The sequence below is a fragment of the Xyrauchen texanus genome, chromosome 6 (assembly GCF_025860055.1).
Source record: "Xyrauchen texanus isolate HMW12.3.18 chromosome 6, RBS_HiC_50CHRs, whole genome shotgun sequence".
NCBI classification, from domain to species: domain Eukaryota; kingdom Metazoa; phylum Chordata; class Actinopteri; order Cypriniformes; family Catostomidae; genus Xyrauchen; species Xyrauchen texanus.
Window position 1 is genome coordinate 9,276,718 of NC_068281.1, and position 12,367 is coordinate 9,289,084.

At 35.1% G+C, this 12,367-nt stretch overlaps 1 protein-coding gene across 1 annotated transcript in view; it reads right to left on the bottom strand.

Annotated features, from left to right (window-relative positions):
- kcnab1b (potassium voltage-gated channel subfamily A regulatory beta subunit 1b) overlaps positions 1–12,367 on the bottom strand; it is a 59,715-nt gene that overhangs the window by 23,405 nt on the left and 23,943 nt on the right. The window contains exons 2-3 of the mRNA XM_052128772.1: positions 9,396–9,439; positions 2,605–2,642 (exon numbers count right to left, since the gene is read on the bottom strand). Coding sequence (XP_051984732.1) covers positions 2,605–2,642; positions 9,396–9,439 — 82 coding nt within the window. The remainder of the gene's footprint in view (positions 1–2,604; positions 2,643–9,395; positions 9,440–12,367) is intronic.

Here is a 12,367-nt window from a genome sequence, read left to right on the forward strand (position 1 = left end):
GGACTTTTTCCACAGACATAATGATTTTTATACTGTACAAACTATAGATTCTATACCCTAAACCTAACACAACCCCTAAACCTAACCCACACAAAAAACTTAAATTTTCAATAAAAATGTCCTTTGTCAAAAAATTTTAAAAGTTCTTAAGCTATTTAAATTATGGGGACACTAGAAATGTCCTCATAAACCACATATAGCATAATACCCTTGTAATTACTAGTTTATAACCTAAAAAAGTATCCTTGTAAACCACATAAACATGCCACCCCCCCCCCACACACACACACACCTATCAGGTACTCACAGCTGTCACTTATCATTGCACAGAATGTTTTTGTGCATGTAAGCGCATAATTGTGTTTGCCGTTTCTGTGCTCACCTGTCTGTAAACAGAACTATTTAAATCCACTCCACATGACTCATGGTTGGGAAGCTGTTATATACACAAGCGTATAATATACAGTGGGGTTCAAAAGTCCAAAAGTGAAAATCTGTGTTTCAAATTTTTATTTAAATAATAAACCCAAAGCTGTAGGATAAAAAATAAATTATTATAAATTTTTTTATAAAAAGTATTATAACATAAAATTACTAGGAAATATGTATGATTCAGAACTGAAAAGCAGAAGCATTTTCACAAGTGAACTCAAGACTTATGAACCCCACAGTATTTAGAAAGATATCATGTTTAACACCCAAGGTGTTCAGATTTGTCCAGACAAAATTCAGGGTTGGCCTGAATTTGCAAAATAAATAAATAGTTAAATTAAAGAAAATTATATCAGAATATCATTATTTAGTTTTCTGGACTTTTAGACAATTTTATTCATATAGACAGTGAAGGGAAATCTGGAAATAATGGAGACATGAGAAAATATTATGAGCTGGACTTGAACTCGCATCAGCCATGAATGTCACAGCTCAATGCGCTGGAGCATATATGTGCTCTTATTTATCGGTTGATTTGTTTATACATCAATGCAAAATAAAATAGTAAATGCATTAAGTTTATGGAAAGATTTTTAGGCTGATGTACATTTGTGCATGTTAACACCAAATTAGTATTATGCATGGATGCTTTATAAATGTATGATTTAAAAAATCATGCTTATTATTTTATATATCAAAACACAGCAGCCAGTCACGATGAGATAAATAAAAATTGACTGTAATATCACGATCATATTCAATTACTTAAAGCACAAGCTGTTAAAGTACTGAGTCACATGAGTCTTACCAGTGACTAATCAACCAAAATAATGAAACGAGTCTATCATCTGTCGCCTTACGTTGCTCTATTTCAGTTTTTTCCCCCCAATCAGTATTTTGTCTTGTTTTTCATTAAAAGAAATATCTCAGTATAATTTTTCAAAGAACAAAGTTTTGAGAGAACATATCTTGAATTAAGTTTATCTTCTTTTTACCCCATTGGCAAATTGTTTAAAGATAAATCTAACAAAATCTAGTGAGGTTCATGCTTTAACTTGTAAAAACAACACGTTAATGTAGTAAGAATAAAAAAACCTTGAAGATATATTCGCTGGAAGCAATTTGTCTTATCTAGTAAATGTATTTGTTTTATGGGAAAACAAAACAAACATATTGATTCATAAAATGAGTTTTTGCAGTGTTTACTTCATTGTTTGGTCTTTTAGGTAGGTGGATTAAGTCTTTTATTTAGTCTCTCTCTCTCTCTCTCTCTCTCTCTCTGCTCTCTCTCTCTGTATGTGATGGAGAACTGTCAGTACAGTATGTGTGACATTTATACATTCTGTCTGTGTAGTTGTGTATTAGCTAGCCGATGAGGGAAAACCATCTGTTCAACTACTGACGAGGTGACTTCCGACATGTGTAGAACAGGACAGAATGGGGACGTCCACATCCTGTATAATTTGTTAGGACAAGAGATGATATGAAAATGACTGGACAATAGAGGAGACTCCGCCTCTGGGGAGAGACTGGGTTGTCGTGGAAGTTGTTGCCAAAGGGACGTTTATGATGTAAGTAGCGCTAGTATTCTTGTGCATTTGCCCTGGGTGAGTGTCAGAAAGGGGCACTAGCTGAGTGATGTTATTTTTTGAATAATGAGGAAGACCACAGCATGACATGTCTATGAGTCATGCAAAGACTGTCAAACACTGAACATGGTTATCTTGGATAACTCTGCCAACTTTGTGCCAGTCACTAGACCGGATTTAGAAATGTGAATTATGGGTAAAGACATAAAACACAGGTAAATCAGCATACTATTAATTTTAACCAAGGGTTTCAACCTTTACAGACCGAGGGACCCCCACCAAGACTCTAACCCAGAGACTCCTAATATAAAAAGAGCCATTTTGTTTTTCTGTAACACATTAAAATTACTTTTATTACGAACACTCACTATCATTATAGTTATAAAATAGTTAGTCATGAAAATGTAAGTTTTATATGTTTTATACATGTTTTCCATTGTCCCCTGAAGTACCTAATTGAAAACCCAGAATACTGATTGATTTATAATGTATAGTAAAAGACGTACTAATTGTTGTTGGAGATTTCTTGGCTATCAATTATGTTAATTTTCTGTTTATGAACATGAAAATGTGCATAACTCACCTCATCTGAAATCTGCCCCCCAAACGTCACCCAAGTGCCTAAGAGAGAAAGTGAAAGAGAGAGAAAGAGGGAGAAAGAGAGATAGGATGAGTCAGAGGTCTTTCAGTCAGTTAGTTTATTCTGAGCAGAGCTTGATGTATTTGCTCTGGTTCCTGTCAGAGAAACATCTGAACGGATTAGAATGAAACACAGGCCTGATCCCGAATGTTTTACAGTGATTTTTCTCTGACCGACACCAGCTGCAGTCGCCTAACCCTACATAAGAATTCACCTGAACATGACTAGTTTCATTTGCTTCAGTTTTGTCTTGTTCTACCTGGGATTGTGGTAGTCCAACCAGAATCAGAGCCAATAACATAATAAATAGATGTACAAGCAGGTGTGATCCAGGAACTGTAGCGATATTGGGGTTATATCTCATTAAGCTGCACAAATAACATAGAAAAATATCAATGCATTGTTTTGGCCAGGAAATATTGTATTGGATCATTTGCATAAATTTTTACATTAAAAATACCTGTAACAACCTGCCCCGATAAAAATGTGGCAACATGCCCCAACCTGACTTACATTAAAAATACTTTTGTCCTAAGAATACATTTAAACCTTATGTTGTGTTCAGGAAATTTTGATGACTTTTTGTACATATGGTATCTAAAAACACACTCCAAAACATTTTGACCATTTTCTTTAAATGCTTTTGGTGTTATTTCACTTTGTTACACTTTGTGTTCCCGGTCAAAAATGACCGGCCATTGGAAATTAATTGACTAGACCACAAAACACATTAAGTGTTTAGGAGCATCCCAATCCATTTGATGAGCATTTATGTGGATGTGTGTTTGTACACACAAAGTCCTTGGACACACCCACATTGGTACGGCTATCCTTATGAGGACTCTCCATAGACATGATTATTATACCGTACGAACTAGATCCTATCCCCTATCCCTTACATAAAAATGTATGCATTTTTACATTTTCAAAAAAAAAGTTGTTTAGTGTGTTTTTTAAGCAATTTGAATTATGGGGACACTAGAAATGTCCTCATAAACCACATATATTTCTTAATACCCTTAATTAGCAGTTTGTCACCCAAACAATTTCCTCATCAACCACCCAAATCCACACACACACACACACACACACACCATGTGTTAGCGCCCTTTTGCGCATTGTCTCTTTGAGGAATATATCAAGATCTACTTATCATATTACGTTGTGTTTGGACTAAAGGAAAAACATGACAAAAATGCACTTCAAAAAAAGAGTTGCTCATTGCATTTTACTAATTGAGACCTTTCCAATGATATAACACATCGCTATCTCATCTCATTTTTTTGTTGTTGTTTTTTTTTAACCAAATCTGTATATAGTTGTTGTGATGACAAATTTGCAAATGATGAGAACGAAACAGTTCTTATTTGTCAGCAATGACGCCTATTTTGTTCAGAGTAGTTATTAATTTATTATGTAATTCTTTGTTTTTTTGTTTGTTTTTTTCCGCAGGGAGTGCCATCCGCTAGCCCGGTATAAGCTCAATTCAAGTTATCCTTCTATCAATAAAAATATGTTCAAAAAGGAGTACAAAACCATTCATAATTACTAAAAAAGAAGTTGTTAAAAAGATCAAATGCAATATCTTGTGATAAAATATGCAATTTGAGAGATTTATAAACATATAAGTGGGCCGGCCATTTTTGACCTGGAACACAAAATGTTTTAGCACAATTCAAACACAGCACAAGGGTTAAAATTCGGTAAAAATCTGATTTCATAATATAGTTGACCCATGCCTTAATGTAAGCCAGTGTGATTTGATTATGTTCACTTGTTTACCCAAGAGCTGTTACAAAAATATGATGGTAGAATTCACAAAAATTATTTTAATTTTAGAGGGTTTTGAACTAGCCATTTAAAGGGTTTTGAACTAGCCATTTAAAACCAACATACAAAAGTTTCATTGAGAAAACATGCATTTCGATTTTGACACAGCCGTAGTGACAACTTCCCAAAGTGACAATTAGCTCCGGTCTCGGTTATAATATCGCCCATAACATTCCAAAATCTGTAAAATATCTACATTAGTGCATCCCTAACCATCAACAAACAGTGTCAAATAAACATAAGAATTGTGACTAAGATGACATTTCAATTCTTCATTTGCTTTTACGTCCTATCATTAGAAATAAGAAGTCCACATTTACTCATTGAACCTATTTAAATATGGTATGTAATATGTAATACAAGTCTGTAACTACTAACAGTTTGTCAGAAACAATTTCAGTAAGCATCCTTATCTGTGAACTGGCTGTCTAAACTTTTGTACTAACCAGGCTTAACAGACAGAGGCATAAATTAGGTTAATTCTTGGTAAAAACTGTCCCATGATTCCTGAGGACGCTGCTATTCTTGGCCTGCGTCACACTTCCTTGCAGCCTAAAACACCCATGATTTATCGCTGTCAGTTTAGTGCCCCACATCCCTGTCAAAAACAGCTACTGTCACCCTAAAACTCACCCCGGCTGCAGGTTGAGAATCTCTCCGGCAAGTACTGGCATCCTGGGTTTCAATATCACTGTTATCACGCTCAGATTGACATTCAGTAAGACACCCGACTGTGTTTCAGGTTGGCGAACTTGTCAGGGGTGACTTCCTCTTAACTGTTCTCATGGTGATTAAGTGCCCATGGGTTGTAGGATAAATGAGGAAATAGTATGGGTGACTGCATGCATTATGTTCCCTTGGTGACACCTGTGCAGCAATAAGGAAAGTCTGGCGCCTTTCTAGTATTTCGTACATTATGTAGACCATGTGATGGTATTTATCCTGCCAAATAACTTGTGTGAAGCTAGACTTAGCAGCAAAGTCTTGGGCAATTCATCAACTGAGAGAAACAAAGGAATAACAGGATCTCATCTCTATCCTGGATCCATTCCTTTCTTTTTCTTAGTTTCAGTCCCTTTCTCTGTCTCTCCTCATGTATCACTGCTTTAGTTAAAATTAAGCATTACTCCTTTGTACATTTACATACCTTAAAGGAACAGTTCACCCAAAAACTGAAAATTATTTCATAGTTCACACCCTAATGTTGTTCCAAACTGTATACTGTTATTTTCTATGTGGAACATAAAAGGATGAATTTAGATTTAGCACAATAACAGTGGCCCATTTGCCTTGTACGCTATATTCCATGTCTTCTGAAGCCATATGATAGCTTTGTGTGATGAACAGAGTGAAATCTGTCATTATTCACTTTAATATCAAACTATCCATTCAACTCAGTAAGTGGGTCTCAAATTTTGTTTGAATACCAAAATTTTGTTTTGATAACTTTTTTGAGGTGTTTATGTCTTTCTTTGGAGCTTGACAGCCAGAATTCACTATAAACAGTCACAGTAATGAAAAAAGCTGTGTAAAGATAATTCAAAATCTCCTTTTGTGTTTCAGAGTGAACTGAACAACATCAAATTACATGAGGGTGACTAAATAATGACGGAATTTTCATTATTGGGTTAAATATTCAGATAACACTTTACACTAATTTGTTGACATTAGTTAACAACATTAGTTAACATGAACTAACAATGAACAATACTTTTACAGCATTTATTAATCTTGGTTAATGTCAATGTCAACATAAAGTTGTAAATATTAACATTAGTTAATGCACTATGAACTATTGTATTTTTTTAACTAACATTAATGACGATTAATACATTCTGTAAAAATCTATTGTTAATTGTTTGTTCATGATTATTACTTAACCTTATTGTAAAGTGCTACCGACATTGCTTTAACATACACAGTCTTTATGCAGTATGAATGCACACACATGCATGCATGCATTCATGCAAGCACATACAATAATTATTGCTGCTTTGGTGGTTTCCACTAAAAGCCATTCTCATGCATTCAGTAAAGTGCACATCTGATTTAAGCGTTGAAGTCTGATTAGCTTGCAGCATTGTAGCAGCGTTTGAGCATGTTGCTAATGTGCACGATGTCTGACCTGGGGCACTGACCTTTGCCAGGAAAATAACAGCTACAAAGACTGAATTACAGTTGAGTTATTGAGTTGAGGCTCATAATGTATTAGCAATAATAGCAGCTCCTTTAGTTTTAGAGTCAAGCACTTTTACACACAGAGGATAAAACCTGATCTAATATCAGAGGCCACATTCAAAAATTCATTGTGAAGATATGCCTGGGGCTTTTTCCATATGGTAGAATAGCAGATGTTTGCTCCTCAATGGTCTTACTGAAAACCTTCATGTTAGACATCAGTACAGTACAGTTCGCTCTTGTCCAAACCAGTTTAGCCTCATTTCATTACAGCATCATTAGAAAGATTTGCTCTTGGATGGTGGAATACATGAAGAATTGCAGCCACAAATAACATTGGGTTTGCAAGTTTACATTGATTTAGCACCAGTATATGCCCAGTTATAATGCTCTTTTTCATTTGATAATTGTTTGATAAATTACTGCTGTCATGCTTAATTTCACGATTGAATCGCTTTTGTTTTATTCCTCGTTTGTAAGTCGCTTTGGATAAAAGTACATTCGCAAGGTGAATTTTCAAATCATCATGTTAAAGGAATATTGTGGGTCCAATACAAGTTAAGCTCAATCAGCAGCATTTGTGGCATAATGTGGAATATCAAAACAATTTATTTCGATGTGTCCCTCCTTTTCTTAAAAAAAGCAAAAATTTAGGTTACAGTGAGGCACTTACAATGGAAGTGAATGTGGCCAATTTTTGGAGGGTTTAAATGCAGAAATGTGAAGCTTATCATTTTATAAAAGCACTTACATTAATTCTTCTGTTAAAACTCATGTATTTTGAGCTTTAAAGTTAAATATTGACATTTTTACAGTCATTTTAAGGTTTTAGGGTTTGTCGACATAACATCGGCATAGCAACGAAGTTGTACAATTGGCAATAACTTTACACAGAAAAGGTTAATAAGCAATTTTATCACACTGAAATCATGTTTACATGCATATTGTGTATATACTTTTGAAAAAGTATGTGTTTTAATGTTTCCTTTTAGATAATTTTTTTTTTATTGATTCATACATATATTAACAAATAAAAGCAAAAATATTTACAAACAGAATTAATACTTAAATTACTACCCTGACATGTCAGAACCCAATTTTTTTATAAATGTTTCCCCCAAATGTATGACTGCCCCATCACCCAAAATACAAAGTCTGGGGCAAAGTAAAACTTGAGTGCCCAAAACATCACACAAATAAAGCTGAACCCTCAACAAAAAATCTTCAAAATAAATTAGTTGTGCCTCCAACTTCTGATTGGCATTGCCAGCAGGTGGGTGTGTCTTTAAGACCAAGCCTGTAGAGGGGGTCCAATAAAATCTATGTAAAATCTTAAATTGCATTAGGCAAACTCTTGCATCTCTAGATGCAGACTTGACATTTTTTTAGAATCTCAGTCCACAATCCTTCCTCTAATACCAAATTCAAATCTCAAAACAGTACAGAGCATGTGAAGCAGCTGTAAATACCTATAACACTGAGATCCCAAAATGATGACCCAAATTCTCAAAAGATCTCAACACTTCACTCTCATACAGGTCGCCGAGTGTAGTAACCCACCTCACAATCCACTCTGACCAACAGAAAGGGGACTTGTTGATACATAATTTGGGGTTCAGCCATATGCTTGAGGCAACATTTAAATAAATGTCCGAATTAAATACTCTGGCCTCTCTTGTCCAAATTAAATACTCCGGATAGTTTGATAGAAAGGCTTTGCAATGGCGAAATAGGGGCAAGGACTTCCTGTTCAATAGAAAACTAGGGAGGGGCTCTTTCAGGTGGAAGTGACCAATGAGCTAAATGCCTGAGATGGAAAGCATAATAATAAAACAAAATCTTGGGTAGGCCTAGCCCACATTTATCAATCGGCCTATGTAATTTGTTGATATGTAGACTGGGACGTCTACCAATCCAAATGAAGGACTTCGCTATGCTATCAAATTGTTTGAAATAAGAGAGGGGGACATCTATAGGGAGTGACTGTAGCAGGTAGTTGAATTTTGGAATACAGTTCATTTTAATAACATTAACCTTCTCAATCATCGATTATTTTAATGAAGCCACATACCAAGTCAAAACAAATTTTTGTGGAAATCAATGTCATGCCACATATGCTGTCGATTGAGCTTAACTTGTATTGAACCCGGAATATTCCTTTAATGTGTTTTGGAAGTTTGACTGATATGGGGTTTTCAGTGTTTGATTATTAAATTATAAAATTAAAAGTTGATTATTAAATTATATACTGTACAACTGCATGATATTTATGTCACACTGTGTGTTTTCCTCTTAATGGGAAGCCAGGAACAGATTAAAACCATCATTATGTCTGCATTCATGAGGCTTGTTAATGAAATCAGCTAATCCTAAAACTAAAAACGAGCAGTGAATAAATTAAGCGTCAACCCATCACTCTCCCGCTGTGTTTGGAGTGTGTGAGGCAATTAGTGAGCTTCTGTTTTCATTTATTATAAATTAAATATGAATGGATGAGAGTAACATGGGGGACATTTTAAAGATCACGTGACTCCTCACAGTATATAAACACAGGAGAGTGTTACATGTACCTCATTGAAATATCCTGTGTGAACGTATTCACCGATCTACAATATTTATTGTGTGACCTGGAAATGGTTATGAATGAATGCTATGCAAAACTAGTAATGATGTGCTCATTAAATTGAAAATGTATAAAAAAAAATGTTTATCAAAAAAGTGCTTACCAAGTCCAAGACATGACACTCGTAGTCCTGACTTCCCAAGATTCCTGTGGAAAGAGCAAAAAATGTGTTACCAAGGACAGGCTTTCACAATGACATAAAAAAAAATCTCTTACATTTTTGTTTATGAGAGGAGAGAGAGTACATCAATTATTGGTAAAAGAGGAAGGGACAGGTCTGGAAAACAACTGTAACAAATCCCTTAGTTCCAAGGAATGAGGAAGTGGGAGACAGCGTACTTTGTTCCAATAATACAGTCTTTATTTAACAAAAGTCGTGCTTTGTGCACACGCTTAACACATGTTTAATAAATTTATTTTGTATGTATATATACACCCCATCGATCACTTTTTTTTAAAAATTATTATTATTATTTTTATAAACAGCCGTCAGAATAAAACCCCAAAATATATTTTTGAATTCTATGTGGTTTATTCACAACCCACCGGCTACAGTAGATATTCATGAGGTTTGTTTAAGGCACTTAAAGCAAGTTAACCATTGTGATATTTCTGATCACAGAGTCTGTAATCGTTTTCTGCTATTTTTCTGCTGTGCAATTATTTATGGTTGTTTCTTCAGGCAATTCATTGTCCCAAGATTCCAACTTTTTTTTTATTAAGGTCACATTAAAACTGAATTGGAAACGTTTTACTGTGCCGTCATTATTTTGGTACTTTTCAAATCCCTTTTATATATAAATTTGACTGTTTTAGCCTTGTCCCAGACCCATACTTTCCATCCATCCATCCATCGTCAACCGCTTATCCTGTGTACAGGGTCACGGGGGGCTGGAGCCTATCCCAGCTAACATTGGGCGAAAGGCGGGGGACACCCTGGACAGGTCGCCAGTGACCCATACTTTCAATATAGGAAAACTATACTAAACTAAATATACTAAACATACATTGTGGCAGGGCGGAGGGCGGGGCCGGGTCGTGATCATACACACCTGGTCCCGTATTAGGCTAATCAAGCCTCTGGAGGTTTAAAGGTCGACTGCAGAGGATTGTGCAGGAGATGTCCGTCATGTGTGTTTATGTGGTCTTTTAAGTTTATCATTAAAACTATTATTTATATTGAAAAGCCGGTTCTCGCCTCCTCCTTTCCATTGATCCCTTTACATACATGTTTAAAACTATGATAATCTGAACAAAGTGAGAAATAAATTTAGACCTTTTTAATATTTATTTTGCAGAAATGATTTCTATCAATTTGTCAAAAATTACAACATTCACACCAAACAATTTTGCCTCAAAGTATTTTCAAAAGATAGTGTAGGCCTACTTGATACCAAGTTGACAAAAGAGTCAGTAAAGATTATACTTGAGTTGAAATATGAGACAACTAAGTGATGTTTGAAGAAAACAAACTAAGGTAAAAATCACTTGTGAGCACAATATTTTACTGGGCATTTACATTTATGCATTTGGCAGACACTTTTATCCAAAGCAACTTACAGTGCACTTATTACAGGGACAATCCCGCCAGAACAACCTGGAGTTAAGTGACTTGCTCAAGGACACAATGGTGGTGGCTGTGGGGATCAAACCAGCGACCTTCTGATTAACAGTTATGTGCTTTAGCCCATTACGCCACCACCACTTCCTTTTCCAAACAATCTATGATTCATAAAATGTTAGCTATGAAATTAGCCATAGCAAGTCAGCCATTTTATTTAAAATATAAATGTAATTTCCATGGAAATCAATTGATCACTCTTGTGAAGGGAATTTTCATGACTTTTAGAAAAAATGACAAAAACGACATAAATCCCCTATGATGCATGTACATACACTGTTGGACTTTGTTGGTTGCCAAATAAACTAAATTAGTGAGAATTTGAATTTTTTTTTTAACAAGACTTTACTTTCTTGAAGTGCCTAAACTTCGGTCGTTTTAATGTGCATGCTAGTCGTTTCTTGGCAAGAGTAAGCCGCGATGTGGACCAGACCTTATGTGCCATTGTGAGACTACTGTGATTACGATGATCCAGTGCGGAAGAAGCCTGGTGTGTTTAATCATACACAAGTAGGGCATTAAGATACAGTGCTTTGGTTCAGCAGTTTAATCTAAGCTCTTCGAAGATCCCTTAAATGGCTCTGTAAATTCAAGCCATTTACTGAAGTGTTAAGACTGCACTGTTGGGATGCTCTTGATCTTCCCTCAGTTTGTTTTTGTCAGTGGCATAGCCAGAAACAACATTTTGGTGTGCCAAGTGAAAACTGGGTGTGCAAGAACTAAATAACAATTATAGTAAGTTAAATATACAAAATGACCATTAGCAACCACTGCATCCATTTCTTTTTGACTATAATAGTTTTTTAAGCTTGGTATAAAAAAATGTATTAAATTGCCCTGTTAATATTTATAACAAAAATTAAGCTTAATAATTTTCCATTATTAATATTTTCATTATTTCCCAAATTTGCTAAAGACATGGTACAATTTGCACAATTCAGAATAAAAAAAAATGCACCAGGTTTTAGTTGTGGAACTAACAACATTTTTAATTTGTGGAAAATAAATATATCAGTTATGCATTGTGTTAAACAGAAGAATGCACAACTGTTTAGAAGATTCAAAATCTTTTTCTAATATCCTTTATATTTATACAGGGCGGTTTGGTTCATAATAAAAAAGAAAAATAATACTGTTGTTACATTAATTATTAAGCTAATACAAATGAAGGATAATTTACTCTTTGTATCATGTCTGACATGATACAAAGAGTAAAGCGTAAAAAAAACTGCAATTTAATTTAGGTGTGCAAGCTTACATTCAGGGGCAGTTGCACAGCCTGGCACACCTGTGGCTATGCCACTGGTTTGTGTGAACAGATACAGTATGTGTGCATGCATGTGTGTGGTTGGGATACAAATAACATTGGTGCTCTGAGGATTTCTTGTGCTAAGCTCTACCACATGTTCCAAACCCATATGACTATGTTTCTTGCGTGGAACACAAAAGGAGAT